Source organism: Phycodurus eques, chromosome 6 (genome assembly GCF_024500275.1).
Source record: "Phycodurus eques isolate BA_2022a chromosome 6, UOR_Pequ_1.1, whole genome shotgun sequence".
Lineage (NCBI taxonomy): Eukaryota > Metazoa > Chordata > Actinopteri > Syngnathiformes > Syngnathidae > Phycodurus > Phycodurus eques.
The window spans coordinates 5086716-5111684 of NC_084530.1; the positions used below are offsets into that span (position 1 = coordinate 5086716).

A 24969-nucleotide genomic window follows, 5' to 3' on the forward strand; every position below is an offset into this window, starting at 1 on the left:
TTTATTTATTTATTTATACATAATTTGGGCTTCCAGCTCATAAAACCCACAAAATAAGGAATGTTAAAATATTGAATGCTGTAAAGAAATCCCCATTTACTTCTCAATTTTTGTAGAAAAAAATAGAAATAAATAAAAGTCACATTAAATCAATCAAAATATAGTACTTTCAAAACTGTATGGTAATCTTCAATACTAAATTGGGAATCCCTTTGCTTGAATCACTGTTTTGGGGGGTCTGGCGCCCCCATTTTCCTCTTGATAATTTAGATCCGGCCAGTTGGCTGGCCAGTCAAGCACTGTGATGGCATGGGCATCAAACCAGGTTTTGGTGCTTTTGGCGGTATGGGCAGGGGCCAGGTCCTGCTGGAAGATGAAATCTGCATCTTCATCCAGATCCTCAGCAAAAGGAATCATGAAGTCCCCTAAAACATTCTGGTAGACTGTTGCGGTGACCTTGTATTTAAGAAAGCAGTTTACCAACACCTGCACTGGACATTCCACCCCAAATCATGACTGACTGTGGATATTTCACACTGGACCTCAAGCAGCATGGGTTCTGTTCTTCACCTGTCTTCCTCCAAAGCCTTGGACCTTGATTCCCGATTGAAAGGCACACTTTACTTTCATCGGAAAAGAGGACCTTGGACCACTGGCCAACATTCCATTGCTTCTTCTCCTTGGCCCAGGTGAGACGCTTCCTACGTTGGCTCAGGCTCAGAAGTGGCTTGACCCGAGGAACGCAACTGTTGTACCCCATCTCCTGGATGCGTCTGAATGTGGTGGTTTTTGAAGCTGTGACTCCGGCCTCATTCCACTCTTTCTGGATCTCTGCTAGATTATTGAATCTTCTCTGTTTGATAATCTGCTGAAGCCCACGGTGATCTCTTTTGCTGGTGCATCTTCTCCTGCCACAGTTTGTCCTTCCACTAGACTTTCCATTGATATCCTTGAACACAGCACTCTGTGAACAGCCAGCCTCCTTAGCTATGAACTTTTGTGGCTTACCCATCCTGTGGAGGGTATCAATGATGGTCTTCTGGCCATTTGTCAAGTCTGCAGTCTTCCCCATATTGAACCCAACTGAGACAATTGAACCAAACTGAAGCAATTTAATGACACCTGGGGAAAGCTGTGCAGGTGCTTTGAGTTTAGTAGATGATTAGTGTGTGACACTCAGTTTAAAACATTTATAGCCTGCAAAATTGGTTCTGTTACCTACCAAAATAAGAAGACAATAGGAGGAGAAAACCTGATGAGCTGGAATGGTAGAGAACACAGAGAGGACCAGGCAGCTGAAGACCAATATGAACCTGAACAGAAAATAAAGACCATCAATACAGTACTGCAAACACATTGCAAAATTTTAGGGTTTAAATTATTTTACCATGGTGTAGATGGAAAGAGAAATGGAGTAGGGATTATTTTAAATGAAGAGTTCGCTCAGAATGTCTTGGTGGTGAAAAGAGTATCAAATAGATAAGGCTGAAACTTGAAATTGAGGGTGTTATGTATAATGCATAATGTGTTTAGTGGCTATGCCCCACAGGTAGGATGTGACCTAGAGGTGAAGGAGAATTTCTGGAAGACGAAGTAGTTCTGAGCATCCCAGACAGAGAGAGAGAGAGAGAGAGAGAGTCGTGATTGGTCCGGACTGTAATGGACATGTTGGTGAAGGAAACAGGGGTGATGAAGTAGTGATGGGTAAATTCGGCATCCAGGAAAGGACCTTGGAGGGACAGATGGTGGTAGATTTTTCAAAAAGGATGGAAATGGCTGTAGTGAACACTTTCTTCCAAAGGAGGCAGGAACATAGGGTGACCTACAAGAGCGGAGGTAAAAGCACGCAGGTGGATTACATCTTGTGCAGACGATGTCATCTGAAGGAGGGAACTGACTAAGGTAGTGGTAGTAAAATGACATGGTGGTGGGGAAGAAGATTAAGAAGACAAAAGGCAGAGCAGAGAACCATGTAGTGGAAACAGCAAAAGGAAGAGTCTTGTGCAGCTTTTTGAGAAGGGGTGGACAGGAGGAACTTCCAGAAGACTGGACCACGACAGCCAAGGTGATCAGAGAGACAGGCAGGAAAGTACTTGTATCTTCTTGTACGAAAGGGGCAAAGGAGAATTGGTGGTGGAACCTCAAATTTCAGGAAATCATGTGAAGATAAAGGTTTGCTAAGAAGAAGTGGGACACCAGGAGGACTGAGTAGAAGAGAAAAGAATACATGTTGAGGCACTGTAGGGTGAAGGTAGCGATGGAACAGGCCAATCAAGAGGCATATGATGAGACGTATGCCAGGTTGGACACTAAATAAGGAGAAAATGATCTCTACAGGTTGGCCAGACAGAGTGATAGAGATGGGAGGCATGTGCAGCAGGTTAGGGTGGTTAAGGATAGAGATGGAAATGTTTTGACTCATGCCAGTACTGTGCTGGATAGATGGAAAAGAATACTTTGAGGAATTGATGAATGAGGAAAATGAGAGAGAAGGGAGAGTAGAAGAGGCAAGTGTGGTGGACCAGGAAGTAGCAATGAATAATTAGGGGGAAGTTAGAAAGCCACTAAAAAGGATGAAAAATAGAAAGGCAGTTGGTCCTGATGACATATCTGTGGAGGTATGGAAGCTTCTAAGGAGGTGGCTGTGGAGTTTTTGACCAGGTTTTTCAACGGAATTCTAGCTGGTGAGAAAATGCCTGAGGAATGGAGGAAAACTGTGCTTTTGCCCATTTTTAAGAACAAGGAAGCTGTGCAGAGCTGTGGGAACTATAGAGGAATTAAGCTGATAAGCCACACAGTGAAGTTATGGGAATAAGTAGTGGAGGCTAGACTCAGGACAGAAGTGAGTATTTGTGATCAACAGTATGGTTTCATGCCTAGAAAGAGTACCACAGATGCATTATTTGCCTTGAGGGTGTTAATGGAGAAGTACAGAGAGGGTCAGAAGGAGCTACATCGTGTCTTTGTAGATCTCGAGAAAGCCAAATGACAGAGTACCCAGAGAGGAACTGTGGTACTGCATGCGGAGGTCTGGAGTGGCAGAGAAGTATGTTAGAATAGTACAGGACACGTATGAGGGCAGGAGAACAGTGGTGAGGTGTGCTGTAGGTGTGACAGAGGAGTTTAAGGTGGAGGTGGGACTGCATCAGGGATCAGCCCTGAGCCCCTTCTTTTTTGCAGTGGTGATGGATAGGCTGACAGATGAAGTTAGGCTGGAATCCCCGTGGACCATGAGGTTCGCAGATGAAATTGTGATCTGCAGTGAGAGCAGGGAGCAGGTGGAAGAACAGTTAGAATGGTGGAAGAATGCGCTGGAAGGGAGAGGAATGAAGATTTGCCGAAGTAAAACAGGATATACAGTATGTGCATAAATGAGAGGGGTAGAGGGGGAAGAGTGAGGCTACAGGGAGAAGAGGTAGCGAGGATGGAGGACTTTAAATACTTGGGGTCAACAATCCAGAGCAATGGTGGGTGTGGTAAGGACGTGAAGAAACAGGTCCAAGCAGGTTGGAACAGGTGGAAGTAGGTGTCAGGTGGGTTATGTGACAGAAGAGTCTCTGCAAGGATGAATGGCAAAGTTTATAAGACAGAGGTGAGGCCTGCCATGATGTACGGAGTAGAGACAGTGGCACTGAGGAGACAACAGGAAGCAGAGCTGGAAGCGGCGGAAATGAAGATGTTGAGGTTCTCTCTCGGAGTGACCAGGTTGCATACGTACGCTCATCAGAGGGATGGCCAAGGTTAGATTTTTTGGAGGCAAAGTTAGAGAGAGTCCACATCACACTTTGTGGGCCTACACACTGTTGTCTACAATAGTTGTGTACTGAAACAGTAACGGCAAAAATTCTGAAAGATTTTATATCCACTGTCATTAAAGTTGGTCTGTGTTTTATCCACAGGTTGTACATATACAGTAGCTTTTCAGCCAAACACAATCTATTGCTTCATCAGGTCAAGTCATTACTGGTTATGTAATTTGTTTCCAAGTCTCCATAGCTGTATTGAAGTAGAGTCTGGGGACTCATTACTGTCAGCCCCTTGGTGCAACACATGTTATCACAGAGTTGAAAGGAAGTCTTTCAATCTTGACAATCTTGGTAAATCAGGATCATACAGAGCATTTCAATTGTGGCTGTGTGAAAATGGTGGGCGTACGGAGAGGGTTACTGGCCCATAGCCCACAATACGAATACAGAACAGGACAGTGCTGTTCTGACCTCAGTCAGACTTTGGTCGACATCCAAAAAAAAGGTCACTATTTTTATATTTTTCCACAGCCATCCCTTTATCCCTTTTGACTCCAACATACCTAGCTAGAAAAGCCGTTGGTTCTAAGTGAATTACAAGTTAAAAAAAAAAAAAAATTATCTCAAGTTTTATAGTGACGCTGTTGACATTTTCAAACATTTGAATAATGTGAATTTGACTGAAGGACATTATTTAGTGACAAGTATTGTACAGCTGTCAGCTGAACAGCAAGCTCGTTGTCATGCGCACACCTACGCCTCTTGCACTTGCACAAGGTTGTCAGAGCGAAAAATAATAGTGACAATCAACCCCCTCCAACCATATCCGCACTCATGTTTTCATGCGGAATATATTTACTTTAAAGACGGGTGCTGAAAAGCACAATGAGTGCATCATTAAGAACTCAATGAAATTCAGTAATTAGTCCCATAAAGTTGTATTCTGTGTGGGCCTTGGTCCCTGGGTGTTGTGATGCCTCACTGTCACTGGAGTCTGCATTTGCTCCACACTGCCCGTATTACTAATCGCTCTGAACTTTCAAATGAGCAGGTATGTATGAACCTAGTTTACAGGCAACAATATGCCGACAGACACACAAAAAAAAAAAAAACACAATCACCACACAAAGTGTCCTTCCACTGACCTGCACTTACAAAGCCATTGTTTTCAAATGTAACTCCTCCACACATGCATCACATCACACATCAAATGTCACCTCAAATGTCATAATAAAACTACTTTTATGATCTCCTTTAACGTCAGTGGAATGTGTGACCTACAGAGTTGGGTTAAGAACATCTCTCCTATTTCCTCCTGACAGCCCAAGTTCGAAGTCAGTGTAGCCTCGCGTTGCGCTGAGGGTAATGAAGCAGGTAAGGAAATGACTATGATACATCAGAGCTCAGTGCTAGACTGATGAGGCATCAGGATGACCACATTTAACACTGTTTCTCCTATTTTAATCCAAATCGGGAAGCTGTAACTCACAGGGTATGGGAGATGCTGTCCATGGTCCTGAATTCAATCTGCACCATTCTGGATTCCTGTTCCAATATAAATTGAGCATTGATTTCAACGGCAAATATTTACCTCACCCAAGCGGGAATTCACAATGACGAGAAGTATTATTTTAATCATCATGTTCTCTTTGCTGTTTGAGTGACCATTCCGCCTTTCCCAGAATGCAAATTAGTCTGTTAGTCTAGTCTTAATTTAGTCTCATCTTACTTCATTCTCTTTAACATAAAAGCAGAAAGAAAAATATAGACCCCAGAATTTAAACAAAATGGTATTGTCCCCAAATCTTTCATTATCCTCCATATACTGTACCACAGTTAGGCTTTGCGTTTATGTACATACAGTATGTTGTGTTTTATGTGTTTATGTTGCACCAGAATTACTGGCAGGACACAGGTCGCTACCTGTCGTTTATGTTTTATAATTGAATAATAATTACCATTAAATGCCATCTAGTGTCCCATTCTTGTGAGCGCGCATGCTTGTGATTGCAGAAACTACAGCTCACTTTTGTTGGCTGATGCTTGCCTGGAAACTAGTACGTACGAGTCTGAGTTCTGGGTGTGTTCTAAAATTCATTTACTTGTCAGCGTTTATTTTTCTATAATTGTCAGGTTATTGATTTATTTTTTTTATTTTTCAGTTTGTAAATCTATTTATGTATTGTTTAACTTTGTCATATGAGTTGTATTTACTTTTGTTTATGCCTCAACTTTCATGTATTTATCAGTACATTTGTTTGTCGTCAAGTCTGTCAGTATTGTTAAAAATACCCCCATCATCTGGAGGACACTTGGATTTCAGTACTTGTGATGATCTCCATAGATGAGTTGTTGTTCATCCAAGAATGGCAATTTTATGCCCTACTTTTGTTTACAAGCATTTCTTGGTTTATTCCTGTTCATAGACCGGTTCTTGGCTCTGTATTATTCCATTAATCTTCACGTTGCACACTTCTGGTTCCTGCCGACGACCACAGGACTCAGATGGTCGCGTCAACAAAAAAACCTGATGATGCGATTCGAGCTGAATTGCTGCATGGTTAGGGATCAGCAGACTGAACCACAGATCACTGAGCAATTTTTTATGTCGGTTCCCAGTGCTCTGTGTGAAATATTCAAATTAGCTTTTCTTATGAAGCCCTAACAATTAATTAATAACATTGATGTTGGAGAAAGATCAACAACAATGTTGCATTGACATCTATTATATGTTGTGTAGTAATATGTTACCTCATGTTTCCAAACTGGGAACAACTGTCTATTTCCAATGGCAATGACATTACAGTGATTTTGTGTTATTTAACTATGCTTTTTAAAAAAAGATGAATGCTGTTATGATTAGAACAGTAAGTAACATCTATATTTAGTTTCGGTTCTATCTTTAGTCATCCAACTCTCTTAGTGTCATTCGGTTCCTCAGCAGACAGCTGTGAGAAAAATAGATAAAACTTAAAAAAACAAGTACCTTCGCACTCGTACCAAACACAGGAATGTACTCAACTATTGGGATTAATTAGGTAATTAATCAGAAAGTAAGGTAACTACAATGCACAATCCACTTGACACTATAAAATCAGAAAGAACTTAATATTTGAAGGGATGAATACACAAATTAAAAATGGAAACAGGAACAGGGAAAACATGAAAACCCCTCGCAGGAAGGCCTTGGCCGAGAGTCAAACCCAGAACATCTTGACTGTGAGCCAGACATCCTAGTGTACAACCCCGATTCCAATGAAGTTGGGACGTTGTGTTAAACATAAGTAAAAACAGAATACAATGATTTGCAAATCATGTTCAGCCTATATTTAATTGAATACACTACAAAGACGATATTTATGAAGCGTACTGGACTGTTGAACAGCTGAAGCTGTGCATCAAGCAAGAATGGGAAAGAATTCCACCTACAAAGCTTAATCAATTAGTGTGCTCAGTTCCCAAAATATCTTGTATTTGTAGTGTATTCAATTAAATATAGGTTGAGCATGATTTGCAAATCATTGTATTCTGTTTCCATTCATGTTTACACAACGTCCCAACTTCATTGGAATTGGGGTTGTATCTGGGTCACATTTGATAAGTCTACGAAAAGGGTGGCTTTCTTGTCACTGCATTATTCACCAGGAAAAACGTACAAAAGTGTAGGACATTGACACAAAATACGTTTTGCTGTAACGGAAGTGTGTTTTTGTTTTCCAAACATAAAGCCATGAGCCATTTTTCATGCACATTTTAAAAATATATACTGTAGCTTGAAGAGCGTGGCCACTGACATGAGTTTGGCATGTCCCTGAGCTAAGGACTCATAGTTCAGTGAAATATTTCGCCTTTTCTCCCGTTTTAATACAATAGAAAATAAAGTGTTATCGTTATGAAGTACAATGCTTTAAAAACAATTATTAATTTAAAAAAAAGTTTACAAAAAAGAGCTGTCCCTTGATTTCATGTCACAGGTGTTACTCTGTAAAAAACAAAAAAACAAATACTCCTGCATCCCTACAAATATCTATCAAGAGGTCTTTGGAGGTGTGTCCACTTTGAAAAGTACATGGTAAGTCAGTTCCTAATCTTCATTTATTGACAATGTTAAGAATTAACGAATAATTTAATGTGAGGACTTAAAATGAATTTATACTATGGGGAAATGAATTTTAATCATTGATCCAACAGTATGAATAGCTTATATTTATAAGTTAAGAAGTGTGGTTTTGCCTGCAACGTCCACCATGTTGAATAATCCATCTTCTCAGTAGATTTGTCAGTGGTGTAACTGTCACTGGTGTTACTTTTCTCGTTAGTAACACCATGCAATTTAATGTAAATAGAAAATATTATGATATATCCTTTATGTTGATTTATAATGCTAAGTAGTTACAGTAACTGTTATGAGACTATGTTTTATTGAATTTAAAAAAAAAACAGATAAAACATGAACTCACTGTTCAGAGAGCCACCATTTTCATAGAATGACCCAGGTGTTCCCTTACTTGAGCCCGAGAGCGATAGAGATGACATCCCTGTGCAACCAAGTTGGGAGTCCCGAATAGGAATGGCTAGTGTGAGTTTGAAATGTCAGCACATGTTTAAAAAAAAAAAAAAAAAAAAAAAAAAAGAACTGAATTCAAGATCACATTAGTTTGCTGAGCGAAGATGGTTTGCACATTTTAAAATGTTTCAGTTGCCATTGTTTATGAGTTGTGCCATGGTATACTTTCTCATGCACAGGAAGAGAACAGACAGAGCCTGTGGAAGGGTAAGGGGAGGGGTATGCTTCCTGGGTATGCCAACAATCTACCCTGCTGTCCAGTTATTACAAGCATAAAATACCATGTGCTAGAGAAGGGTTACAAAAAATCTCCTCCCTCCATGCAGAGAGACTGTCCTTTATTCAAACACATCTACAGGTATGTCAGCGTTTGCCGCAATCATTTAGCAGAGAGGCTGTGAAAGGCAAGTTAAGATCCTTTTGATTGCAAAGAAAAGAAATACGCATGTTTAATGTCTTTAACGCTCTCATTTTCTCAGTGTGTAAAACAGCGCTGCAAATTAAAAAAATCCATCACCAGGTCATGGAAAGAAAATTAGAGGAACTGAACAATTTGAGTCAGACTCTAAACTGCTAAACCTCCCACAGTTAAAAAAGCGCGACTCAACATGTTAGTCTTTTTATATATTAATGGCTTCGTAGAGAATAAAGTAATAATGTTTGGACACTAGAAAGACCAAATATTTTTGTGGAGCGCTACACTTAGTAGTATTGTTTTTTTTTTTCTGTTGTCGCACAACTTCAAATGAATCTCAATCAAGAGAGGTTTCTGCCGATAGAGACAGGTGTGATCATTTTAAAAAGGTCCTCACATAAGACTGGCCATTCATCCTCACTGCTTTAATTTGAGGGTTCTTCACACACAGTTCCATTATCTGCGTTAAGGGAGGGGATAGTGTCCGCAGCAGTCACTGTTGGGATTGATCTGTGTCATTTGCTAGCCTATTGATTCTTTTCTCCATTTGAAAATGCCCATGGTGACTTTCTCGTTCAGTCTCATTTACTTGGCCATAATGTCCTCAGTTTAGCGGTGACCCACTTTTCAGAGAATCTTTCCATTGATTCACCCCATTTGTCAGCTTTCTCTGGTCAGCGGTGGTTCAATACCAATGTACTATTTGGGTGTGGCCATTCATTCCTCTGTATCTTTAATATACCCCCAAGGAAACACATATTAAATTAACATGTGATGAGATTTCCCAAAAACAACAGTGGAATGAATGGCCACTTCAACCTGTGTATACTATACCAAGAATGTTAAAAATTGGATGCTGTGTTCCAGAAAAATGTAGATTTTTGTGTCGGAAAAAATGACCTACTTGGTGAACGCTTCAAGATTTCATAATTTTTTTTAAAGGGATGGGCCGTATTTAAATGTTCTTTCAAAAGGTAAATAATGAAGCTAAGTCATTGAAATGTTGACATAAAATATAAACTCATAATGTAATTTTAAAAATACGGAAAATAAATATTCAAAATATCAGCATTGGTTACCATGGTAACAGGTATTTTGTAACAGGATTACGTGATTTCACTAGTAACGCTATTTCTCATGAGCTACTGGATGGATTTGGATGAAACTTGGCATGCACCTACTTATAAAGTGCTTGTGTGCAACTATGAAATTTGTTGCTCCAAAATTAATTCTACTTGATGCCATTGATGCCTGAAGTTGCAAGTTCCCCCCAAAATAGGTTTTCTGTAACATTGACAACAATATCTTGGGAAATCGTCATTACAAATGGTTGAAACATCTTCCTTGTATTAAGGAAAGTATCATGCAAAAACTCTTTTAACTAACTGACAAACTACGAGACTACGCTATCAACTACAACCATAACCCCAACTCCAATGAAGTTGGGACGTTGTGTTAAACATAAATAAAAACAGAATACAATGATTTTCACATCATGTTCAACCTATATTTAAGTGAATACACTACAAAGACAAGATATTTAATGTTCAAACGGACCAACTTTATTGTTTTTAGGGAATCATCATTAATTTAGGAATTTATGGCTGCAACACGTTCCAAAAAAGCTAGGACACATGGCAAAAACGACTGAGAAAGTAGAGGCCTGCTAATCCAACACCTGTTTGGAACATTAACCATTAATGCTGAAAGGTACATACAGGTTTTGGAGAAACATATGCTGCCATCCAAGCAACGTCTTTTTCATGGAGCCCCTGCTTATTTCAGCAAAACAATGCCAAACCACATTCTGCACGTGTTACAACAGCGTGGCTTCGTAGTAAAAGACTGTGGGTACTAGACTGGCCTGCCTGCAGTCCAGACCTGTCTCCCATTGAAAATGTGTAGCACATTATGAAGCGTAAAATACGACAACAGAGACCCCGGGCTGTTGAACAGCTGAAGCCGTACATCAAGCAAGAATGGGAAATAATTCAATTTACAAAGCTTAATTAGTGTCCCTGCTTCACAAACGTTTATTGAATGTTGTTAAAAGAAAAGGTGATGTAACACAGTGGTAAACATGACCCTGTCCCAGTTTTTTTTGGAACATGTTGCAGCCATAAAAATTCTAAGTTAATGATTATTTGCTAAAAACAATAAAGTTTATCAGTTTGAACATTAAATATCTTGTCTTCAATTAAATATAGGCTGAACATGATTTGCAAATCATTGTATTCTGTTTTTATTTATGTTTAACACAACGTCCCAACTTCACTGGAATTCGGGTTGTACAAGCAAAGCAAACTACATCAGCATAACATTCTCTTGTTATTTTCCCCTCCTTGCATGATGACTTCAAGCAGTGAGCCATTTATAAGTGATGGCGACTTCATTAAGAACAGTGAGGAGGACTGCTCCCCGGCTTCTTGTCTCTGTGACTTTGCACATAAAACATTCAGTCAGCTTGTATAATACATGAAACTTATATAGACCTTTTCAGGATCTTTAAAGGTGCATAACACAAAACAGATAACAATAAACAAAAATCAGTGAGAAGGAGGATGACTGTGACGTACAGGAGCCGGTGTCCAAAACACGGTCAACCAAAGAGACGAATCGCTGAGGCTGCTGCCGCAAAATGGCTAATGGTGCCAGGTAAGGGAAATAATCATGCACCAATTTGGAGAGCAGCAAGATATATCCTGATCAACCTGATAGAGTGAAGAAATGATTGATTAGTTCAGAATGGACCTGACCAGATGATGTTCTATAGTCATAACCCACTGGAGCAACCACTGCCATGGCAGCACTTTATATTTAGTGGATGAATCAGCATGTGGTCAAAGAAATAAAATAAATAAATAATAGAAAATAGGACTACAGTTCTTTGAGCATAATATCAACTCCAAAGGTTAGCAAAGATAAAATCAAAAGTTTCCTCATAAGTGCTCAGATGTAAGAACAGAATGATCCTCAAACATGCATGTACCCTCTGTACCTCCAGTCTCAAAGACTTTTGCGAAATCAAAAAACACTGAGCAACCCAGGAGGCCAGGCCACCTGGCAAATGGATATGAAATAGAGAAGTGGAACCAAGTGTCATACAGCAAAATGCATTTACTCTGATCCGCTCAGACAAACCCCAGTGAGCTTAGAATAGCGAGGACCACATTAATCAGCACTGCCAGAAAGTGATAGTAGGAGGGTAAACTTGTATGTGATCTGACTTGTAATCTGGAAAATAACCTTTAAATGTGACATGGGTTGTGTACAAAAGTATACAAATAATGCATGTATGCAAAACTTTTGTTTAAAATGAGATCTGTTAATGTGTACATATTTAATTCTGTGCACAGGTATGTAGATATTGTAAATTGATTGATCCTGTAGACTTTTATAATTTACATAATGAATGCCACCACACTTCAGTTCACTTCTTCTCTAACTAATAAACTAAATAAGATATAATTTAAGATATCAACTCACAGGTTCTTATACGTGTTTAGACACTATAAAAGCCTCCCACCGCAACACTCATCAGTCGCATTGCCTTGGTCTTTTACCACATCCTGTCCTGTCCTGTCCTGTCCCAATCTACAAATAAATGTTCTAATGTTACTTGTGTTAAAATATCTAGACTGTCTCACTGTTGTTCTGCTGTGGTTCACACCCTTTTCCCCTTGTCCGTTCTGTCCCTCTATCTGTCCCCTAAATCTATTTTCTGTCCGGCTGCATTTTCAATAAACATCAGAATATATATTTTTTTTATATAATAATAAGCAGAGGGAGTATTTCAAATTCCCCTGTTCCACAGTAAAACTGTTGCAGCATAAAAGGCATATAGCCCTACCATTCTGAATGGCCATACAGGTGAACAGGACAGGTTAAAAAATATATATATATATTAAAAAAACGTTCGGAATACCTTACTTGCTGACAGCTGAAGTCTCCTTTTTTCTTTTCTGTAGTTCACCAGTCCTGCACAGCTGCAATTTTAGTGCAACATCTGCCTTTCTCAGGGTCACTCTTCCAGTTTTATTTGATTTCGTCCTTGACTGTCTCAAATCCCTTTGTCTGCAGATCTGTTGAGCTAGCAGAGGCTAACAAGGTAAACAGACATGGCTATCTAGGATTCCCTCCCAGACAAGGATGCTGAAAGAGAATGACCATCTCTTTGCTGCGGTTTATTTTCAGCTCCACAGGCAGCGTCAATACCTTTGGCATTGAGCATTTGAATGAAACGTAACTTCTGCATGTACTGCAGAAATTGGCTATAACCTTATTCCAGAGTTTAGCCAGTCATTGATGTAAATAAATGTCACCCAAGTACAAATAGGGTTATATTTACAATCGTCACATCTTGAAACAGAGTCACTGATGGTGTAGTGGTACACTCGCCTGACTTTGGTGCAGGCAGCGTGGGTTCAGTTCCCACTCAGTGGTGTTGTGAATGTAAGTGCGAATGGTTGTCCGTGTCTATATGTGCCCTGTGACTGAGTGGCGACCAGTTCAGGGTGTAGTCCGCCTTTCGCCCGAGGTCAGCTGGGATAGGCTCCAGCGTCCCGGGACCCTAACCAGGATAAGCGGTGTTGAAAATGGATGGATGGATGGATGGATGGATGGACATCTTGAAACACTATTGGGCCACTACAAATGGGAAATGCCATATTTTGTGAAAACCCATGCACTTCAATATCATCTCCATTTTATATTTTTTGCTCATTGTCATCATGATTATTTTTTTTAACTATTATGATGGTACTGTATATAGAGGCACAATAATTCATCAAAAATCACTAACAAAGGACCACAGTATGTCATTAATTGTTAATTTTCCATAATTATCAATCAACACTTTTTGTTCAAAACACATGCACAAAATGCTTGCAAACAGTGAAAGTGTTGGGGTTTTTTTCATCAGGGTTGACAGCCAAGCAAGCAATTCCTAAAATATGAGCATTCGTTTTTTTTAAAGAACATCTGTTTGCAGATGAGACATGGGCAAGCTGTTTCCAAACGGCATGCTGGTGTATACCACCACTCTTTCTTGTTGAAGTTGTTGCCATGACATCTAAACAGGTATAGTACACTATTTCTGAAGGCAAACAAATACTATTCAAAACAGAAAAACTCTTTGCAACTGCTTGCTGCTGGAACCAGAAAAAGTAAAACCTTATCTATGTGGACTGGAGATAAATTCACAGTATCCAAGGTTTGGAATAACCACTTTAACTTTCTCATTAATATAACCCTGCTTGACTGACAAACAAAAATTTGCATTAACTGTGATAAGCTATGATTGTTGTGGAAGCAAAAATGTAAACAAGTCGGCCCCCAAGCTCCATTTGTTTGGACTGGACTGTAAATCAATCACATAATTGATTTATGGATGCATTGTGATTTGTCCACAGTTGTAACTAGGCTTGACAATTTACAGTACAAAAGTGAACAGATATTGTTATCCCAATAATTGATAATCAAATGTTTTGGAATTGGTATATTGTTTGGGGTATATTTGTCAATTTAGGTCGAGCAGCTCGAAGTAGTACTGGTTAGCCCATCTGCCTCACAGTCGATAGGTCCTGGTTTTGAATTTGAATGGCCCTATGCTTGACTGGTTCTCTCTGGGCATTCTGGCCTCTGCTCATATCCCAAAAGCATGCATTTTAGGTGAATTAAATGTGAATCATTGTTTGTATGTCCTGCATTTGGCTAGCGAACAGTCCATGGTGTACCCTGCCTCTTGTCAACTGAGATAGGATACACAAAATGCATGGATGGACAACTTGTTTTCTTTTTTTTCTTTTTCTGAAAAGTGCTGCTCTATTGTGTATGTGAATGTGGAGGCACAGCAGATCCAGCCCTCCGGTAGGTCTCCCGGGTGCTTCAGACTGCTGTATGAATTAACCATGTGTGTGGAGTGTGGTAAACTCATGAAATTAAGGTCATAGCATTGGAAAAAACTATCTGCTTACAATTTCCATTCATAACATTTTTTGAATCGACATGAAGGGGACTGATCAGGCTGCCTTTTTTTTGTTGGCTCAGTGAGTGGCAGGGTGAGAGTCATACAGTATGTTCCTGCCTTTATATTTCAATTGCCAAGTGATATAAAATTGGTACTGAGTGTGCCATTCAAGTGAAGGGTTTAGAAACAAGCTTTTACAATAGGGAAAAGGTTCATTTCGCAGCAAACAAGCAAGGGCCAATGGAAAATTCCTTGGCCTCTCGTTTTCACAAAAAATAACATGTCTATACTTCATTTGAGAAAATGGCTCAAATGCTACAATACATTTCAGTAAGCGTTCACTTTGTGGTTGAGTTGGTTAGCAAATAAATCTTCCAAAATGTGAGCTGGAAATAATCACCTGCAGCTATGAGCTGGTTTAAAATTTAGCCTCTAAAGCTCTAATTCAGTGGTGTCCAAACTATGGCCTGGGGGCTATTTTCAGAACCTCATCCATTTGTTTGTGTCATGTGGCATATACTGACAATAAAATGTCACCTAGCCCACAAAGCTATTTAAAAAACAACTACAAATAATAAGTTGATTTTGTATAGAGCTTAGATATGCAAAGATGCAAAAAATATATTTACATCTAAAATAGTAACAGGCGGCACGGTGGCCGACTGGTTAGAGCGTCAGCCTCACAGTTCTGAGGACCCGGGTTCAATCCCCGGCCCCGACTGTGTGGAGTTTGCATGTTCTCCCCGTGCCTGCGTGGGTTTTCTCCGGGCACTCCGGTTTCCTCCCACATCCCAAGAACATGCATAAATTGGAGACTCTAAATTGCCCGTAGGTGTGACTGTGAGTGCGAATGCTTGTCTGTTTGTATGTGCCCTGCGATTGGATGGCAACCAGTTCAGGGTGTACCCCGCCTCCTGCCCGATGACAGCTGGGATAGGCTCCAGCACGCCCGCGACCCTAGTGAGGAGAAGCGGCTCAGAAAATGGATGGATGGATGGAAAATAGTAACAACATACCTCTTCATAATGATCAATAAACATAATTCTATATCAGAAGCAAAAATACTCTGTGTCAAGGTCCACTTTGTGAGCATATCACATTAAAGGTCCTCCTTTAAAAATGGTCAGCTGAGTACAGATTGCTTTTGTTTTGGTTCTGAATGTGGAGGTGTGATTTGGCTGCTGTGCAGTGCAGGCCCGGCCGGATCTATTCTAGTGGGATACAGGACAGCAGGCTGCCCCAAATCCTGACAAATCCTCAACGATTTGTCTTGTTACCTTTAACAGAAAACTGCAATGTAGCAGTTTTTCCGCCTAACAATAATATATAAACAATATACATGGTGTCCAAAAAGTCACTACATAGACTGTATCTTCTTTTTTCTATTTCGTTTCAAGTATCATTCTGACAGATAGGAAGCAACATTTGATAGCTGAAGCTTTGCAGTTTTTGTAAGCATATCATTCTCATGCCCATGGCTCGTCAATTTACATTGGAGCAGCTTTGCAAAATTGCCACCTGGCAAAAAAGCATTTTCTGTCCTCGACTGCAGTTCAGTGCCGAATTTACTTTACTTTTTACTTTTACTTTACTTTAATAATAATAATAATACCATGAATATAAAAATACTGAGTTCTATAGGGTTTCAGTGTTTTCAACTGTGATGGTATATAAGTAACAGTCCTTCCGCTTCGTGGAATACTGTGGTCATGGACAAAATAATTTCTTCCCGGGTGGCAATTTTGCAACGCTGTGCCAATGTAAATTGCGAGCCATGGGCAAGGGGAAAAAAAACAAAATCAAAATCTGTAAAGCCAACAAAAATAAACAACTGAGATAAATGGTTGTGTGCAGACCTTGTTCTGTCTTTTCTTCATCTTCTTTTAAAATGTGTACGAGAATAAAATATATCTTTACTCTTTTTATGAAGGTTTTTGACCGAATTGATGCTGTTTTCTCTGGCCCTCTGTTTATTTGTGGGGCCAAATACAAGTAGTAGAACGCTGTGGTCTTGTGGAAGTGTAACGTGACGGCGAGGGTGGCACTCGAGTTTTGCCCTACAAGAGCACAGGGAACTTAAATGCATTTTTCGGAGATGTGGAGTTATGTTACAAAATGAACTGAACTTCAGTGCTATTCTTGGCTGAGTTCGCGTGTCCTGGTAATTTTGTAGCACTGTATTTCTTTTAATTTTCTTTTGTTAATAACGTGTTTTTCAAAAAATCCTACAAAATTTGTCATAATTCCAAGACAACAGCAAGTGGTGTCTGCACTGTATTGTACATACTGAGTTTGCTTTTATAGTATTTGTGATTCAATTTGGGGAATTATACTGTTTACATTTTCCCAACCGACATTACTGCAGTGTTTTGTTAATTTCACAATACAAGACCAAGGAAGCCACTGCCACAGTTTTTGACTCTTCTCGCCGACAAACACATTCTCTCCAGCCTGTGACTTATGTGGACTTGTGGTATGTGACATTCCCCGCTGCACACCGCTGCTAATTGGGATTAGCATATTGCGCACCAAAACAATACTCCGGTGTTAAGAGTCCGCCAGGTCCGGTGGCCTTTATTCACCAAAGGCTCAGTAATCCCTCTGTCTCTGAGAGCAAAGCTGATTAAATCTGACGGAATAGAGCCCATTATGACCGTCCACATACTGTGGCGCTCACTGCAAATCCTACCATGGTACAGATACTTGAGCTGAGCATCTGAGCCAGGGCCGGCGGGATGTTTGGTCTACTCGATGAACACTACTTGTTGATTCTTTAACCGCTGTGTTCAAGCAAGAGAACATCAGAGCCCGACTGCAGAGCACTAGAGTGGCAACACACACGTCCACACTCTAAAACATAAACAGATAAAATGATGTTTTTTTTCCATGCCTGCTTCCATATAAATCAGTGACACAAAAATAAAAAGGGAAGTCAAACATCAAATCCATCACCAAGCATCAACAATGGTAACAATCTTTTACCACAATATAGTCAAAGCAAATAAACCCATCCTCAAGCTCACTTTATAGTTTGTGTTTTACAGTCAGTTCATTGCATGCTTTGAGTGTCTTCAATCCAAGGTTGTAAGAAGTATCAAAACAATGTGGTTCCTTGGGGATATTGGAGCAAGTACTACTGTTGATGCAAACACATCATTTCCAAAACATTTTTTCTGCATCTCTTTTTACTCGTCACTTTAAACCGCATACACTCCTTGAAGTCTCAGCGCCCTTTGCACAATGGTCATTGCACCGGACTATTGCAATATTAGTCGTTCGAACTGCTCTAAGTGCTAGAGGACTCTGCATCTTTTTGCGCAATTGTTTTTTGTCAATGTCTTTATGTCCCCAAAGTGTTCTGTAAATTGACTGTCTGTTGTACTAGAGCGGCTCCAACTACAGGAGACAAATTCCTTGTGTGTTTTGGACATACTTGGCAAATAAAGATGATTCTGATTCTGATTCTGATTCTGATTACAGTGGATTTGTACGTCTAGATTTAGAATCAGCAACGGTATCTTTCAGCATTGAAACACTTTTATGCAGTTTCCATTTGTTTGACCAGTGTAACACAGTTTAGGGATGTCCCGATCCAATCACCTGATTGAAAATTGGGGTCGATCACGTGATTTTCAGCGGATCGAGATTGAGAGAAAAAAAGTGGTTTTATCCCTTTTCTGACATTTTAAAGGTTCCAAAGTGACAAAATAATCCAAAGGTACAAAGATATTGCCAAATGGAACAATAACAATTTTTTGTTTTGTATTATGCAATATAAATTCTTGGTTTAGTACCAGTATAGACACACACATATCTACACACGCACACAGTCTGTCCTCTGCATTGTGGGAAGTCATTGTAGCCTACAATGTAGACTATGTAAGACTCCTGGTCGGGACTCAAAAGTCAGTCCCATACGGACCTAAAAGGACCCACACCACAGCCAAAAAAAGTAAGGTTGTGACAGACAAGAGACGAGGAGAAACGGGGCAGGGGAGAGAGAAAGGGACTTGCGTTAAAGACAGAGAAAGGCCATTATGAAACAAAACAACAAGGTTTTGAACAAACATAAAACAGTTCAGTTGTTTAGAACTGTTAAATTAAAATATGTAAAATTGTTTGAGACTGTCAAGATGCCAAACAGAAAAGTTGAAACTCAAACTTTTTTATTTTTCTGAAGAACTTTATTTGAAAACATTCAACAACATTTCTCTTTTTATTTACTCGCTCGTATTTTGAAATGCAGCCCTGCTTTTATTTAGTAAATGAGAGAACATTAGACAGTTATGCTCGTATGTTTGATTAGACAGGCACAATTGTACACAAAGATGTGTACAATGACTTAAAGCCCATGAAGGATCAGACGAAACACAATTGTGTTTTAAGACGTGTAAAAGCTCTGCTGAAAAGAAAAAGAAAATAGTGGTTGTACATATCAGATGATTTGTTAATATTAATTGACAATTGGCAAGTGACCCAAGAATTGACCCCAAATTAAACTAGCCCAGTATCTTTCAAAGAGAACTACCATTACCGAATTTCCCAAGACAGTGAGTGACTACTCATTTTGCCGCATCTTAATTATTTTCCAGGTGTGTCATCCACTAGAACAAGCGAACGCTTCTCCTCAAATGGATGCCTTTAGGAAAACAATTACAGGATGTATTGTCATCCAGAGCTCCGCCCCCTTCCCCTGTGTGTGTGAGAATGTGTTTGATTGCAGGTTTGGTCACAGGTGTGTTGGAGCCAGCCAGCAGCTGCATCTAATCTAATCGACACTCATCATTGAGTTTGTGGCATCCAGCCACCAAGAAGATCGATCCATCCCTCCATTTTCCGAGGCACTTATCCTCACTAGGGTGCTGGAGCCCATCCCAGCTATCTTTGGGCGAGAGGCGGGGTACCAGTTCAGGGTGCAAACAAACTCACATTCACACCTATGGGCAATTTAGAGTCTTCAGTTAACCTACCATGCATGTTGTTTGGAATGTGGGAGGAAACCGGAGTACCTGGAGAACATGCAAACTCCCCACAGACAAGACCGGATTTGAACCCGGGTCCTCAGAACTGTGAGGCAGATGTGCTACCCAGTCGCCCACCGTTCCACCCACCTGGAAGATTTCAATTTAAATTCCTGCCAACTAATTCTGTTTTATCTGCATTGTTATGCCTAAGCCTGTCTCCTTAACTTATTCCATCCCCACCTTGTTTGGGTCTAATTTCTTGCCGTTCTGGACCCTTCATGCTGATCTCTATGAAATTTCTCAATCAGGGGCCTTTCCCGCCAGCCATAGCTATCACCAAGAAGCAACAAATTATTCTGCACTATAACCTGCTCTTTGTCACTCAAATCTGCACCTGGGTCCTCCTCACATTCGGAGCTGTAACAGTGGTTCCACCAGGTAGCTGGACCATTACTGAAGTCACATTTTCACAAAGTTTGGTTCAATACACCTGTAAAAAAATAGATTGCGTTTTTATCGTGGATATGTATCAGCAGAAAAGATACAGTACGTTAGCTCAAAGAAGAAAACAAGAAAACACAAAAGGTGTGTTCTGTTTTCCTCCCAATGTGTAGCATCCCCAAGTAGCACATAAAGCTTGTCTTTGTTAAAATTAAAACGGAACTTTATCTTTAGGCCAATCAAACTATGAGAACTGGTTTGAAAATAAATGAAATAAACGCTCACTCAAGTGGACCTACTTTTCTGCTTCAGTCACGCTTGTTCAGGTAGGTCCATTAATCAAAATGTGACAATGAGGAAACAAGCAGGGAACAGTTAGTTCACGCTTGAACTGTGATGAAGTGCTGCTATAAACCAAGAACCAAAGGACACAAAAATAGCAACTATTAATGTGTGGTACATTCGTCTAGATCACAAGTGGAAATAAAGACTTGAGATTTCCTGCAGCCACTGTTGCCAGAGCACTCCTGCAGAAACATCCTCGAGCCCATTTTCAACCAGTCGACACACATTAGCTGAAACTAAGCAATACTACAGTTAGCTTTACATGGAAGTTAGGTACGGGTTAATTAGTTAAATCCTTGAAAGCAATGTAATTTACTTATAATATGCCCCCCTACAATTATCAATCACTCATACTGCGTGCACATCACGAGTCAAGGTGGGATATTGAAAAATACCACATCCTCCATATTCATGCACAACATATTATGCATTCCTCAGCATGAAACTTTAGAAAGGTGTTAGCTATAAATCCACACTCGAAGAATGTACCGGTAATATTTTACCGTCATGACCATGCTGAGCGCAATTCTTAAAGCAGTTTGTTGGCTGACCTTCACAAAAGGGAATTAGTATTATAAAGTTGTCTGTTACAGTAGTTTTCCTGCACTACATCATTTGAATATATAAAAGTTCATGATAAAATAATTGTGTTGCTCTAATTATCCTGTCAACTGGCACTTTCCAAAAACCTGCTACCATCTAATACACAAGGCAGGAAAGTGTGGTAACTTCATGTCACGTTATGTAAGACTGCTTTTCCGCTTTACCAACTTATGGCATCCGTGAACTGCCTTTAAAGCTTTGAATAAGATGGACATCTAGGAATTTAACTCTAACAGAGAAGACCAGAGAATGGGAGAAAGAAGTGATCGAGCATGCAATCAAAGCAACATGACAAGGGAATACATCAAGGGGACAAGCGTGATGGTGTCATTGTTAAACATTTTAACTATATCATCTAGTCAGAGAGATTTGAAAAATATATTATTCATCTTTGGATACAGCAAATTGAACCTGCAGTATTAATCAACATTTGTCCTTCTTACTTTGTTATTGCCAACATAAATGTGGGTTTCATGCAATTCATAGAGTTCGACACTGAACACTTGAATGCAGCAACAACTGGAACCTACTGCCTTCCTGTAAAGGGAACATGAGGTACTCTTGAACATACAATTAAATCATTAGCATTTTACATCTTAGTTATGAGCAGATATTATTTAGTTCTCAATAGAACTGTGAAAGGTTATAAAACATCACAATATATTTCTTTGGTCGTTTTCCATGGAAACTCAGAAAGTAGAAATGCATGTCACTGTAAATTGTCCTTTCCACTGTCTACACTGTGCTGACCTAACCTTTACCTTGTGTCAAAGCGAGCATGCCACTGAACACTGTTTGGATGACCACATTTGGTGAATCAGGATCAGAATCAGAATCATCTTTATTTGCCAAGTATGTCCAAAACACACAAGGAATTTGTCTCCAGTAGTTGGAGCCGCTCTAGTACAACAGACAGTCAATTTACAGAACGCTTTGGAGACAAAGACATTGACAAAAAACAATTGTGCAAAAAGATGCAGAGTCCTCTAGCACTTAGAGCAGTTCGAATGACTAATATTGCAATAGACCGGTGCAATGACCATTGTGCAAGTGGCGCTGACACTTCAAGGAGTGTGTGCGGTTTAAAGTGACGAGTAGTGCGATAATCAGGGACAATGTTGGTTGTGCAAATGTTGCAGATACTCCTCAATCAGTGTGCAAATGGAGCAGATGCTACTCTGGCATGAGTGGCCAGTATATGCAAATAGTGCAGCATGGCGAGACAACTACAGTGAGTGCACGAGTAATACATAATTGGCCCCACAGAAATGTGACAACGAACTCAGTCAAAAAAAATAAAATAAAATAAAATAAATTGCCAGCTTGTTGTAATGGAATAATAGGTTATGTGTTTAAGAAGTTGATCGCAAGAGGGAAGAAGCTGTTGGAATGTCTACTAGTTCTAGTTTGCATTGATCGGTAGCACCTACATGAGGGAAGGAGCTAGAAGAGCTGGTGACCGGGGTGCGGAGGGTCCGAGAGGATTTTGCACGCCCTTGTCTTAGTTTTGGCAGCGTGCAAGTCCTCAATGGTGGATAGGGGGGTACCGACAATCCTTTCAGCAGTTTTGATTGTCCGTTGCAGTCGGAGTTTGTCCTTTTTTGTAGCAGCAGCGAACCAGACTGTGATGGAAGAACACAGGACTGATTCGATGACCGCTGTGTAGAACTGTCTCAGCAGCTCCGGTGGCAGGCCGCGCTTTCTCAGAAGCCGCAGGAAGTACATCCTCTGCTGGGCCTTTTTGAGGACGGAGTTGATGTTAGTTGCCCACTTCAGGTCCTGAGAGATTGTAATTCCCAGGAACTTGAAGGTCTCGACGGTTGACACAAGGCAGCTGGACAACGTGAGGGGCAGCTGTGGCAAAGGATGCCTCCTGAAGTCCACGATCATCTCTACAGTCTTGAGCGTGTTCAGCTCCAGGTTGTGTCGGCCGCACCACAGCTCCAGCCGCTCCGCTTCCTGTCGATATGCAGACTCGTCACCGTCCTTGATGAGGCCGATGACAGTGGTGTCATCTGCAAACTTCAGGAGTTTGACAGTCGGGTTCGCTGAGGTGCAGTCGTTCGTGTAGAGAGAGAAGAGCAGCGGAGAGAGGACACAACCTTGAGGCGCCCCAGTGCTGATGCTGCGTGTGGCTGAGGTGGCCTCCCCCAGCCTGACCTGCTGTGTCCTGCCCGTCAGAAAGCTGTAAATCCACTGGCAGATGGCAGGTGAGACGCTGAGCTGGAGAAGCTTGGTTGAAAGGAGTTCAGGGATGATGGTGTTGAACGCTGAGCTGAAGTCCACGAACAGGATCCTCGCGTAGGTCCCTGCACTGTCGAGGTGTTCTAGGATGAAGTGCAGTCCCATGTTGACTGCATCATCCGCAGACCTGTTCGCTTGGTAGGAAAACTGCAGGGGGTCCAGCAGGGGACCTGTGACACTCTTGAGGTGGTCCAGCACGAGACGTTCAAAGGACTTCATGACCACAGATGTCAAAGCGACAGGCCTGTAGTCATTCAGACCCGAGATTGCAGATTTCTTGGGGACTGGAATGATGGTGGAGCGTTTGAAACAGGATGGAACTTCGCACAGTTCCAGAGATCTATTGAAGATCTGAGTGAAGACTGGAGCGAGCTGGTCCGCGCAGACTTTGAGGCAGGATGGGGACACATGGTCTGGGCCTGCCGCTTTGTTAATCTTTTGTTGTTTGAAGATGCATCTCACATCCTGTTCATGGATGCGGCCGGGTGGGTGTGTGGTGTGAAACTGTCCTTTTCAAATCTGCAGTAGAAGGTATTCAAGTCGTTGGCTAGTGTGCTATTGTTCTCAGCTTGGGGGGATCGTCGCTTGTAATTAGTCAGCGATTGGAATGCATGCCAGACTGATTTAGAGTCGTTTGCGCTAAATTGTTTTTCCAACATTGCTGCATAGTTTCTTTTTGCAATGTTAATTTCTTTAGTCAGCTGGTTTCTAGCTCGATTATACAGGGCCCTGTCCCCGCTCCTATATGCGTCCTCCTTAGCTTGGCGAAACTGCTTAAGCTGAGCAGTGAACCACGGCTTGTTGTTGTTGAATGTGTGAAAAGATTTTGTTGGTACACAAACCTCTTCACAGAAACTGATATAGGATGTGACAGTGTCCGTATATTCATCCAGGCTGCCAGCTGAATTTCCAAAGACACTCCAGTCTGTGCAGTCTGAACAGGTTTGAAGTTACATCTTGGCTTCATTTGTCCACCTTTTCACTGTTTTCACTGTAGGCTTTGTGCATTTAAGTTCTTGCCTGTATGTCGGTATAAAGTGAATTAAGCAGTGATCAGACGAGCCCAGGGCTGCACGAGGAATAGCACAGTATGCGTTTTTTACCGTAGTGTAGCAGTGGTCTAAAGTAGTCAACTGGATTGGTGCTTAATGCAGTGAGCAACACTTTGGACTTAAAAATGTATTTCTGCAATTTAGTAATTCTGCTCTTTTATTGAACATGGTCCTACTTTAGATGCTCCATAATCTCTTTTTGTCACAGTCTGACATTTCTTCTGTCAGTCTACCTTGAAGAATCACGTTCTACTAGCCACAATCAGCTACACTTCCCTATTTAATGAATTGTTGATGATGCAGTCAGGGTAAGAGTGTGCGACAGCCATTCATGTAAGAGGCTACAACGCTACGCCATAATTCCACTCCGCTTTCCGTCCAGGAGTTCTGCCAGATCAAGTTTGAGTGTGTTTCCCCATTTCTGCTCTTTGTGACTCGTGGATTAAGATAACAGTGCAATCTGATCTTGCAGATTGCAAGATCAGATTGCACTGTAATGTGCACTGTAATGCAATGTGCCGTAATCAGATCAATCTGATTACGGCACATTGCATCACTTTGGCCCAGGAATCTTCAAAGCCGCACCGTCTCGACTGTGAAGTGAACTGCTATGTATCCTGGCTT

The 24969-nt window shown here is 40.8% G+C and overlaps 1 protein-coding gene across 2 annotated transcripts in view; it reads right to left on the reverse strand.

Moving 5' to 3' along the window:
* Positions 1–24969, reverse strand: part of LOC133403999 (potassium voltage-gated channel subfamily KQT member 5-like) — a 130023-nt gene that overhangs the window by 47206 nt on the left and 57848 nt on the right. For both annotated transcript variants that reach the window (XM_061679534.1, XM_061679533.1), the window contains exon 2: positions 1223–1313. In XM_061679534.1, the coding sequence (XP_061535518.1) occupies positions 1223–1313 (91 nt within the window). The remainder of the gene's footprint in view (positions 1–1222; positions 1314–24969) is intronic.